The 12,731-nt window shown below is 45.3% G+C and overlaps 1 protein-coding gene across 1 annotated transcript in view; it reads right to left on the reverse strand.

Moving 5' to 3' along the window:
• ASB7 (ankyrin repeat and SOCS box containing 7) overlaps window positions 1–12,632 on the reverse strand; it is a 34,833-nt gene extending 22,201 nt beyond the window's left edge. The window contains exons 1-4 of the mRNA XM_028502277.2: window positions 12,166–12,632; window positions 11,906–12,000; window positions 4,495–4,616; window positions 1,657–1,918 (exon numbers count right to left, since the gene is read on the reverse strand). Coding sequence (XP_028358078.1) covers window positions 1,657–1,867 — 211 coding nt within the window. The 5' untranslated portion in view covers window positions 1,868–1,918; window positions 4,495–4,616; window positions 11,906–12,000; window positions 12,166–12,632. The remainder of the gene's footprint in view (window positions 1–1,656; window positions 1,919–4,494; window positions 4,617–11,905; window positions 12,001–12,165) is intronic.
• Window positions 12,633–12,731: the final 99 nt, after the last annotated feature.

The following is a 12,731-nucleotide window of genomic DNA, read 5'->3' on the forward strand; positions in this document are numbered from 1 at the left end:
CGAATGTGACCCAGAGACATGGAGTAAGCCAGTGTTGCTGGAAAAAGGGTGCTGACAGACTTGCTCCACGCAGGGTTGCCATGAACCTTTAATTTGTGAAAAAACACAGTATCTGCAAAGTGCAATAAAACGAGGTATGCCTGCATTTTTGTTTTTTTAATGCTGGTTGCTGTAAGGACTAGAATATACAGAGTAATATGGTCAAACACATTTCCAGGATTTTGTAGAAGTGCTGCCACACACACCTTGTGTCTGTCGGAGGTCTAAAAACCAGTTAGTGTTGGGGACCGCCCTGCCTGGTATCAGAAGCTGTAACCCCCACCAAGGCTAGGGCTGAGGAAATGACCTTGGACCGTAAGCCAGCACGGAGACAAAAGCTTATCTCCCTGGTGGGAGTGCCACTTCTGCTCCTTTTACTTCGCCCTACCTGGCCCCCAATGCTTGGTCAGTTAGCCAGTGATGGGTAAGATTCCCCAAGGGGGGGACGACGTAAGACAGGCACCATCACGTGGGAGTCCCCTAAGGAAGAACTTTGGGGGCTACAGCAAGGGGGTGATGGACCCTCGGCCCTCGGCTTTGACATAGCCTGAATCCTCATTGTCTGTGAGAAAATCTCCTTATCTCGTGGCTGCCTCACTTCCCTCGCTCCACCTAAGCCTGAAACAATGACAGAGGGTGGTACAGCCCTGGGCTACAAAGGGCGGGTTCCCTGGGGTGATGAGGCCTAAGTAAGAATATATAAAATCCTGTGAAACCTGCTTTGTTTAGAATGCTCTCAATTAAATGATAAGGGTCCAAGGAAGAAGTAAGTTTGTTCCGTAAAAGTTTTTTTTACAGCTCTTTAGCTATCTGACCCTGACTCAAAATAGGCCCTCAGAGTTCTTTGTTATCTATTGTTTGATTCTTACTTCCTAGCAACGGAGTAATGAGCTTTACCTGAATTCTTATGCAAACGAACCCAATAAAAAGCCTGCTCGGGGAGATCGAGGGGCGGGGGGGGGGGGGGGGGGGGGAGATTGAGGCGCTCCCACCTGGGGAGGGTGCCTATGGTGCTCCCCACTAGAGGAGATTGGCTATCCCGTCCCTATTTCTCCACAGGACTCAGTTGTCTCTGTGTATATGTTTCTCGTGTTTCGACGAGCCATCCGCAGCGTTCCGCGGTCACTGCCGGTCGGTGGCCACGAGGTTATGCGTTCTGCTGTAAGTACTACTGCAGAACAGGAACACAACAGGGATAGAGGGGGAGGGTCTAGAGGGAGAGCCAGGTCTGCCGGCCTGAGCCATCAACAGGGAAGCTTGTGTGCTTCTCTCGCTGCAGACGCCACAGCCACTCCCGCTTCTGAAACACAAGCAACCAGACAACCTGAAGGAGAGCTGCTTTTTTAGTTCAAATAACCCGGAGAGGCCTGGCTGTACATTAACTACTGTGACGAAGGAAAACGCACATTCACCAATCTGATCTTTCAGACAACCTGGTCTGAAACAAAGCGCCGCATGATTACAACAAATCTTCACAGAGGAGAGAAAATTAAGTTTCAATGAACAAAAGCGAAGCATCAAGCATCATGCACACGGGCAGACACACGTTTTAAATGAAATACGGTTTCGTTTTAAGCTCCCCCTTGAGAAAAAGAGACGCGCTTCTCGTTTACTCACCTCCGTGCTCTAGAAACACGCGGACACATCTCTCCTTTCCTCTCGCCGCCGAGAAGTGGAGCAGAGTCCAGCCGTTGGCGTCCCGGCCATTGGGCGAGTATCCCTGCTCTAGCATCTTACGGACGGTGTGCACATCGCCAGCAGCCACCGCGGCCTGAATCTGCAACTCCTCCTGCAGCTCAGGGTTCCTACGGCAATGGTGGTGTAACATCCTAGCTGAGTCCGCCTCTCACAGATGCGTCATCAGGTCACGGGGATCAGCCTTTAAGGGTGGGCAGAACACGTGACATTTAGGCTTCCTGGCTCCCGCCCGACAGGGTGTCCACGAAATATCGCGGAATTCTCCTTTTGCTAAATCACGTGCGCACCTTAATCACGATAGGGCACGCTCCTACGGCTAGTTGACAAGTCTCTGTTAGGAGCAGACCTTGCAGTTATTTCCCTAGGATGGTAACGAGATTTCAAAAAAGCCAGGAAGAAAAAGCCCCAAGTGGCTGAAACAGGACCCGTCTCCTGCAGCCTTTTGAAAACGCGGAGCAATCCCTGGCTGGCGTAGCTTAGTGGATGGAGCTCGGGCTGTGAACCGAAGTGTCGCAGGTTCGATTCACAGTCAGGGTACATGCCTGAGTTGCAGGCCATGACCCCCAGCAACCGCACATTGATGTTTCTCTCTCTCTCCCTCTCCCTCCCTCCCTTCCTTCTCTAAAAATAAAAATAAATAAAATCTTAAAAAAAACTTGGAGCAAACATCCTGTGAAAGTTAATGGTGTGATGTGGGGGTAGGAGGGAGGGGAGGTGACGCTGGGCAGCTAGAACATGGGGGAAAACTCAGGAGTCGCACAAGTGTCTTAGGAATTCAGATCTCCCGGAAGCACTCGGAGGTCTGAGACTTTAGTTCCAGTCCATTCTGGGTTTCTCTCACAAATCAGTAAGTAAACACAAAGTATCAAATGGACAATTCACAGACTATGAAAACTAAAGACCTTTAATTATGGGATGCATTTAAAAAAAAGTGCAAAAACCTTTAGGCTGCTTTCCTAGAGTATATTAACAGTATTTTATTTTAGCCCCAAAAGGCGGAAGGCCGAGGGGAAGGGAGTGTGGGCGGGGTTAAGCAAACAAATAAAATGTAGAGAATGTATTTCCTTCCCTTTGTTTACCTGTGTCTGTTTCTATCTTCCCCATTTTGCGTTATCTGATGCAGGACTGACATTTTTTCCTATTTCGGTTTTCTGGAAGCTTTACACTATAAGTATGCCGAGCATCAAGAGCATACAAAATATTTAAAAACTCGTACAAAAACTTGGAGTGCATTTTTGAGCTCTTCAAGACATACAGAAATGTAAACTAACATTATTCCAGGAAGCCATTCCATCTGGGCTAATTTTAAGGATTAGATTAGACTCATCTCCTAATTAGTAGGCTTCCATTTCTAAAAATAAAAAAAAAAAAAAGAAAAGAAATTATGTGGTAAAGTTCTTTAAAGACATTTTGGTCTCTTATGTAGGTTAGACATCTTGGGATAATCTTGTTACCAATAATAATTTATCCCATCAAACTTCTCATGCAGATTGTACAGAGGCAAACTTAACCCTAACTCAGGGCACGTCGCCACACCGTTAAGAGGGAATCAAACATTATACACGGCAAAGGGTCACTACAGATCCCTGAGTTTTGCTACTGAGTAATGTCATTTGAAAACATCGGGCTCCGGCCCTGGCTGGTGTAGCTCAGTGGATTGAGTGCGGGCTGTGAACCAAACTGTCGCAGGCTCGATTCCCAGTCAGGGCACATGCCTGGGATGCAGGCCATGGCCCCCAGCAACCGCACATTGATGTTTCTCTCTTTCTCCCTCCCTTCCCTCTCTAAAAATAAATAAATACAATCTTAAAAAAAAAAAAGGAAAAGAAAACATCAGGCTCCTTCTACAAAGAGCTGTTTCCTCAGGAAAAATTAGGAAATGAGAAATTTCAACACAATTTGTTGTCTTCAAAGACATGATCGCCCCCATTTCTTCACTTATTTTTCTTTTTTTAAACGGTATCTTTTTTATTTAAAGATTTTATTTATTTATTTTTAGAGAGAGAAGGGAGGGAGAGAGAGAGAGCAAGAAACAATAATGTGCGGTTGCTGGGGGCTGTGGCCTGCAACCCAGGAGTGTGCCCTGACTGGGAATTGAACCTGAGATGCTTTGATTCGCAGCTCAATCTACTGAGCTACGCCAGTCAGGGCTTTCACTTATTTTTCAGCTGACACTAAAATCAAGCCTCGTTTTAGAAATTTTAAAACCAAGAATTCTTTTCAAGCGGGCTCTCACCTATCATTTACATTTTAAGAGAAGATGCTGAAGACCATTAGAGTTAATGGAAACTACTAATCTGTGCTCAAAATCACCCTCTTTTAACAGATTTTTTTAAATGGAATGATTATCTTGGTACTTAAATAGGGCCACTATTTAAGAAAAGAGTTAGCCCTGGCTGGCATAGCTCAGTGGATTGAGCACGGGCGGGCTGCGGACCAAAGTGTCGCAGGTTCGATTCCCAGTCAGGGTACATGCCTGGGTTGCAGGCTATAACCCCCAGCAACCGCACATTGATGTTTTTCTCTCTCTCTTTCTCCCTCCCTTCCCTCTCTAAAGATAAATAAATAAAATCTTAAAAAAAATTTAAAAAAAAGAAAAAGAAAAGAATTAAAAATAACAAACAAGCAAACAAAAAACCCCTGGATTTTCTTTTAGCAAGTGCTGTGTTTAGTATACATGAGCTCATGTGAAGGAGGAAAGCTAAGTGGGTTTCCCCCCAGAACACTACAGATGACCAGTGACCGTCAGTCACTTACCTTCCGTTGGAATGTCCCTCTTCCTGATAGGTGGACTGCCTAATGACCATTGTGCACATACAGCATCGTGGGGAGAGGACTCCGAGTGTGTCCAGACGATGGCGTGGACCAGCTTTCTTAACCTAAAAACAAATAGCGGTCATGGGAACACTCCTAAAATAAAAAATCATGGCCGCCTGCAGAGTCTACCTTTTGATGAACTTGACTTTCACCCCTTTCCCTCGCACTTACAGAGCAGAGAAGGAACTCAGATCAAGTCGTACAGAAAATGATCTCGAGACCAACAGTCATCTCCACAGTGGTATAAATACAGTGGTACCCCGGTACTTGTCACCAGTTTGTTCTGGAGCTTGGGACGAGTGCCGAAACCGATGATGAGTCCCGAGCAAGAGGTGCCTTTTCTTTTGCATGGTGGTGGCGTGACTCACACGAGTTCCAGCCAGTGCAAGGGGTCCCAGCAAGCGCCGAGCACGGAAACATTTTTTTTCTCATCAAAATGCAATGAGTACAGGGTCTGACAAGTTCTGAGGCTGACGAGTACTGAGGTATGACTATACTTTATTTTTAGGAATTTTTTTTAACCCCTACATAGGCAGGTTAAAAATATAAAAGAATAAAGAAAACCCATAAATGACACAGCTGGAATTGAGATGCAAAGACTCTCTTTTTTTTTGTTCTATTCAGAATATATTTTCAGACTTGCTTCATTTGAATTATTTTTTTTTCAATCGTCACCCGAGGGCATACTTACTGGTTTTAGAGAGAGGGAAGGGGAAGGGAAGAGACAGGAAGGGAAACATTAATTGGATGCCTCCCATATGTGCCCCAAGCAAGGACTGAACCCGCACCTACGTGTGTGACTGGACCAGGAATCGAACCTGCAAACTCTCGGTTTATGGGATGATGAGCCACCCAGCCAGGGCCCATCTGAATTACTTTTTAACGGACACTGTCAGCCACTTGCTTTTTCCAAACAGGACCAAAATGAGAAAATGCATGCATTCAATATAGAAGGTGGCCAAAGCCAAAAACGGAATCTATGACAACGAAGAGAAGAACATGGCTTTAAATACTGGTTCTTCATTATGTCCAAAAGGACATATTGTTACTCCTTCATGCACACACCAAAGTAGGAAAAAGATAAACAACAGTCTCGCTAGCTTCCTTATCTTAAATTCTGAAAAAATTCCCTCTATGACTAAAAAAGATCTCCCTCCATGTTAGTTAAATCCTAAGCCTGTGAATACCAGGAAGGTTGAGAACTCAGGCAAAGTGACTTCCGCACTTCATCCCAGAATCACTCCAGGGATTTCTCACTGGGAGAACTGCCACCCATCCTGGCGGGCTGAGTGTACTAACGCCCCGTCACTTTAACAAGAAAAGGCTGGGCCACCTGGAAACAGGCTCCACGGAGACAAGTGGCAGCCCCAGGAGCCACCAACTGCCCACCGGAATTTCCAACTGGTCCAAATTAGTACAGCCCACTCTGACCCTTCCCTTTTTCTACTCCTTATCTTTTTCCTTGTTAAACGTCTTCAAGGAAGACCAAAGCCTTTGCCAACATGCACTTGGCAATGATATTGGATTTAAAACTCTGTCCATTATTTTTCTTATCTTATAATGTTTTCTGCTACCATTTATCCCCCACTCCATACCCACTTTTCCACCTCTGCCCATCCCCACCCCCCTGCAACCACCAATATAAACTCTGCCCATTATTTCTGATTTAGACATAATCAGAACGGCTCCTCCAGGGAGCTGTAAGAAATGCAGAACTCTCCTTACATAAATGCGGGTTCTGAGACCAGGGCAGGAAATATACAAGAGCCTCAAGCATCTTACAGTGCCAAACAGGAAGGAAGTGCTCAAAAAAAGAAAGAAAACCCGCAATGATGGAAGTATGTCAAAGGGACACAAAAGCCAACTAAAGAGCTCTCAACAGCCAAGACAGAACAAGTGGAACAAGATTAAAGAACTATTGGATTCTAACCCAGGGCATGTAATACACAGCTGATTGAATCAACAAACAAGGTGGGGGCGGGGGAGGAGGGGAACCTCCTGTGCAGAACTCCAAATAATTTGTGTCCATTCTCCCTTCTCAAGGAGGTGGAGCTCAACTGCCCCCCACCTAAGTATGGGCTATGCATACACTGACTTCCTTCCAAAGAGGGCAGGAGGAAAAAGATCTAGTAACACTACTTCAGCGAGCTGATCGTGGTTAACATCATCAGTGCCAGCCATGTTGTCAGTATGGCATGGCATGGCATATGATAGGCTAGACCTCCAGTCTAGTCATGAGAAAAACATCAGACAAATTGCAACGAAGAACCAGCCATCCCACAGAATAACTGACCCATACTCCCCCAAATATCGAGGTCATCAAAACTAAGCAAGTTGGGGAAACTGTCACAGCCAGGAGGAGCCTATGGGGGGAAAGATGACCAAATGTGATGTGGGGTCCTAGGGGGGATCGTGGAACAAAAAAAGGGTACCGGATAAAATCTATGGAAATCTAAATATGGTGTGGGTTTCAGTTCCTAATAACGTTCATTATCATTCCATTACCTGTGACAAACGTATCTATTCACGTGAGATGATAAGAGAGGAATCTGGGCGTGGGGAATGTCAGAAAACCAACGTCTCCAACGATGAGCCCCCGGCGTTTCCACAAGTGAACACCTGGTTATTTCCCAGGTGAGCGCCACCTACCTTTCGGGAATGAGTGTCACTGGGTGCCTCACCTCTCTGCGTGTCCTCAGCACTTCACGACCCCCCAGGGAAGTGGAGGTGACCCTCCACAGCTTCCAACCCTTAAGAACCCTTGCTGTCACTATCATCCACTTATCACCACATCCCCAGAGGCGGTGGGGGTGGGGTGGGTTCTTGAGGGTGAATGAGGAGCAGCTTGGGAACAGGAAATGGTACTCATTTATTAGTATTATTGAGAAAAGCTTTTGTGTTAAAAAGTGAAGCCACTATGTTACTTCTCTCAACAAGAAAGACGTGCAGACAACAGTAACTTGTGGTGATCCCTTGTGGGCTACTTCCACAGATGAGCGAAGGTCCACTGAGCGCCTGCCGTGAACTTGGCTGGGCCTCGGCCACTGCTATTACCCCCGGCTAGAACTTCAACAGAGGGCTCTGCACACTTACATTGAATCAAATAATCCTAGAAATGTTCTATCACTTTTCTCTCTTCTGAAAATGCCAACCACTAGAAAGCACAACTATAGTTTTAAACCCCCAAAACGCTCTTTATGTGCCTCGGTCTTCATGGGAAAGAACCCACGGACACGCACACTGTGCACACGTGACCCCCGTCAGCAGCATCCCTTAAATGATGAAGGACGGTGACTTATCACCCCATGTCCTAACAGCTCAAAGCATCGGACAAGCCACTGATTTTACCTTGGCGCTATTTTATGTGAGTTTGCATTTAATAGAGTATAGCTATCCATGTACGTATACATAAAGAAAAGAGGACTATTTCCAGAAATGAGAACGAAAAAAACAAAAACAAAACCTATGTTCTATCAAAGAGTTACAGTTTGAAAACCTGACAGCTCACAGAAATCAGCTATAGAAGAAAAGAATATGGCATGGGAGGCAACTTTCTAAGCAGGGTACATTGTTTTATGTTAATAATGACGCAGAATGACTACAACTTTGAGGGCGCAATCTTTAGAAATCCTATTTCAGGTTTCACAGTTAGAAAAAAAAGAGAGAAAAACCATACTAACAAGGAGGACTTCAGAATTATATGCTAAATGAGCCACACTTCCTCACCGTAGCTCCTTTTTACATAAGATTTTGTTGCCCTGTGTTAATGCTACTTTTACACTTTACGAATTCATTTTTTTTCTACTCTGCATGGAGTCAAAAGAGAATACAGGCCCTCTAAGCATTTATACCGTTGACCATATTAGAAACTAAACATTTTGGAATAAATGTTACCAATTTAATTTCAATACAGATGCCAAGTAACCTTCATGAGGTTAACACCAAAGCTTGCTTTACATAATTTTTAAAAGTCTATATCCACAGAATGAAGAGTAACTGTAAAACAAAATATATTTAATCCACTGAGCCACACCAGACAAAATGTATTTGAGACCTGTCTACAATTACATAACTTTCACCAAATTTGCCCACATGTCCCCAATTCCCTTTCGCATGATTAGTCATTAATGGCTTTTTGCATGTTATTTTCACTGAAACTCACACATTTTTTGATTAAGGGACACAAATTAGAAGTGTGCTTTCAGATTTCACACAAGCTAGAAACAGGGTAACAGCTTGTTACTCAAAAAAAAAAAAGAAAGAAAGAAAGAAAGAAGCATTTCTTTGCAGAGTAAATTGAGATACAGGCTGGTAAGGAAATCAAATGAGCAACTCCAAGGATATTGGTTCTGAGGAAGGAAAAAACCAACTCACCAGTGGCTCGAGGTCCTAACAGGGAAGGTGGACGCAGACACACTGCAAGGCTTGAAGTGGGCGATGAGGCTGAGAAGAAGTTCTACTTTTGTGATCACGAGTCTGGACCCCAGATAAGGTAGGGGTGTGTCATCAGCATCACTTAGCATAGCATACTGTTCACATTCAAAACAAGTGAAGATATCCTTGTTTCCTCCCAGTTACTGGGCCCCCATGTAACACCAGTGTTTACTACCATGCACAACTGATCTATATGACTCACAGAAGTTCCAGGAGAACCACCACCGATGTGGATGAGGCAAAAGAGGCGGTTTTATAATTCACTCATCCAGACCCAAGTCAACGTTTCAATCACAAGAATGATAAATGATGAGGTCTTATCAGTATTGTTTTATCAACCCGTGACTGGTATTACTATCTCAGCAGCCTCAGGTCAGAGCCCATAAAGTCTGCAAGAAAGGAGAAGAAGCTTCTCCTAAGGAATGCCTTCAGTGGAGAACAAAAAGAAAGGCTGAAAGTCAGGTATCAGATGCGCATAGATAAACTTCATCTGATTAGACTTTTGAAGGACAGTAGGCACTTCCCTGTTACTAAAGCTGAATGGGAATAAAGAGTGTATGTGTCACAACATGAAGTAACTATGAACGGCACTGCTTTAGGTATACAGAAAGTAAGCACTGGCCACAGCATACTCAAGATGCAGTACTGAATAACTTCGATTAAAATCAGTTATTTTCCCTATGCAGTTTTAAGTTTATATTTGGCTGTCAAATAAATCAGGTGTTGATTGATTTTTCTTTCTCCTTGTGGCTAGCCACGGAATGAACACAAAACTATCTACCAGGCTGAAAAAAATAAACCACACAACTGGCTGTGTTGGGGAATAAGGACTCGAATTAAACATTTTAAGCGTCTGCCTTAACCTAGACCATGCTAATAGTAGGAGGAGATGCTGACAGTTTATATACAGGGTCCAGTACCAATAGCACCCCCTTTTTATTACAAAATCATAAGCGTGTCATTCTGTAACATGACAATATCACACTTCAGCACACCGCAGGACATGTTAGGTGAAACGTTCAAATTAAAACTACATATGATTGCACCCATATTATTCCCCTACCAACCACACTCAAGCAGGCCTTACTTCTGCCAGGCCCTATATATTCCGTAATCTTAGAAAAACAATTAAAAACTGAGAGAATGAGCGAACTCTCATGTAAGCAAGGAGGATGAACCGGCTGAGAAAAAGAGGTGTGTGCTCTTCACGTTAGATGTTTCACTCGCCACAGACACCGCCCCCCCATCATCCCAGGTGATAACACTTCTCTGCAGTGAAAACGTGCTCAAGTCTAAAGCAGAAAAATATTGAACTGAGAAGGCCTGAACGGAAAATAAGAGAATTCATCTTTACCTTCAAAACAGACTTCAAATAATTTAGCGTTTTTTAAAAGTTCTATGCACTAGGCATCTCCCTGGTGAGTCTCATACTTAAATAACAAAAACTGCCTTTAACTGCACTGGCATTTGCCTAGCTCACGCCGACATGAAGTGTACCCTATATGCACTTACCAAGGATGCCCTAAATGTTCACCACAGAACAATCGTTGGTAGAAACGGATTCTAAGTCCCACTGTGTAGCGAATAGTCTGCCTCTGGTGTCTGGTTTCAGGTCTCAAGGATACGCAAACCCTCCGAGACCCTCCAAAGTCCCTTTAGCTCTGTCCTGACAATTAGAAGAATCAAGAAAGCCATTAATTTCCTCTTTGTGGAAGGCACAAAGTCCAGTGGAACCGAGTAAATCAAAGATTTCCGAACACCTTCGGCTATTTTAAGTACCTCAAATTCCCTAAACAGTCTGAGATATTAAAATAACTCTGAGATTACCAAGTCACTTTATAAGCCTGTTATTGGACGTCAGAAAAGTCATTCACTTGGGCTAATTTCTGAACTAAATTAACTCTTACATGATTTATCCGATCATATCCCCTCTTGGGGGAATTACACAGATGTCCTAAACCTACCTTTAGTGCATTTAGTGCACTTTCAGAGGCAGCAACAAAATACAGCAGCAGAAACGGGATCACATGAATGGGAAACTTCCATTTCAATCTAACAAAGTACCTGTGAGAGCTTTGAAATGAGAAGTCTCCTTTACAGAGAGGGCAAAAAGCAAGCCCTGGATTCCAAACACACCAATACATTCCTGTGCTTTTAAATTCTTGAGTGTCAAGTGTTAACAGGATATTATGTAAAGTTTCATAAACTGCAGAAAATCTGCAGTGGAGCAAGTTACTATGTATCTTTAACAGTTGCAGAACCCATCCACATCTGTCACACACAAACACACAAAAGCCTGAAGAGCTGATTACACACTAGAGCTTCAGGGGTGAATATAGCTTCCTCCCGATTCTTCCTATTAAGGGACACAGACTCACTTTTTCCTAGGGAAAAAGTCACACTATGTTCTGAAACGTAATTTCAAGCCATCACTGCACCTTCCTTTACCAAACGCTGGTCGGTTAGGTAACTCTCAAAAAGATTTTCCGATGGAAGTAGAAGAAAAGTGATAGGAAGGAATAAGGGGAAAACAGAAAACTGCGGTTTAATTAAAAAGCAGAGTCATTCCGAATTAACAAGCAATTAACAAGGCATTGAGAAATTCCTATGAGAATAAGGGGAAGGACTACCAAAAGGTCTCCAAGTCTCAGAGCAGGGTAAACGGTGCAGTTACCACAAGAGAATGCAAAACACGGAAACAGACAGAGAAAAAGGTAGGAAATAACATTTAGGGGATAAGAAAGTTGTTACAACGTTAAGTAGCAGGGCAAGAGCAAGGTTTGTTGTTTTTACTGGGAAAACAGAGGCCAGGAAAGAGCTGCACTCCCAGGTAACTAACTACCCTGAAAATAGAGAACTGCTTAATGAGATAGGGGCCAGAAACAAACAATGGGGGAGGGGAGGGCTGGCTTATTACCTTCACAGAGGATGCTAGTGAGAGGTTCTCTCTGCTACTTCGGCGGGTGGGCAGGCCGCTTCCTGCTCCTCTAGGCTCCCCTAGCCAACTCGAACCTGGAAATCAGAAACCAGTGAGAGGTGCGGCGCCCCTGGAACGAGGTGGAGGGGGCTTTGAGGAAGAGGAGCAAGGGACGGGAGTGATAAGGAAAGCAGGGAGATGCAGTGATTTCCCTCCCGACCGGCCGCCCTCTTCCCTTTAGGGAAGGTAACTGACTTTACCTGTCTCCTCAGCTGCTGCTTCTCTTCCTCCTTTCAGCCTCTTCCACACTCACCAACTTCTCCATTGAAGAAACACCCCAGGCAGGGCCGGACACGGGTGTTCCTGAGCCTCCTCGGTGCCTCACGGCCCCAGCCCGGCGAGCATCCACACAGCCGAGCTGACGCGGGGCGGCGGTCCTGGCCGCGGGGCAGCCTCGGGGCAGGGGTGCAGGGAGGAAGTCCCGGCTGGGGATGGCGGGGGGTGGGGGGGCGGAGAGTCCCGGTCTGAGGGCTCCGAGCAGGGGGCTACCGCGCTCCGGGCCGGAGGCTCCCGGCTACGAGGGAAACGCGGGAGGTCTCGGGGCAGCAAGGTCCCGGGTCGCACAGGGTCCTAAGTGCCAGCCTCGGGGGCTCTAGATAGGGGGTTTTCTGGATGCACTTTGCACTGGGCCACCCCCGCCCCCTCCCTCCAGCACTTTGGGGTCACTGGGATGGGACCAAGCCTTCAGCAGCCAATCAGCGGCCGCGCCAGAGCCCGAGCCCGGAGCCGTAAACCAGGTCCGAGTGGGTGGGGGTGGGGAGTGGGG

Source organism: Phyllostomus discolor, chromosome 12 (genome assembly GCF_004126475.2).
Source record: "Phyllostomus discolor isolate MPI-MPIP mPhyDis1 chromosome 12, mPhyDis1.pri.v3, whole genome shotgun sequence".
In the NCBI taxonomy this organism is placed as follows: domain Eukaryota; kingdom Metazoa; phylum Chordata; class Mammalia; order Chiroptera; family Phyllostomidae; genus Phyllostomus; species Phyllostomus discolor.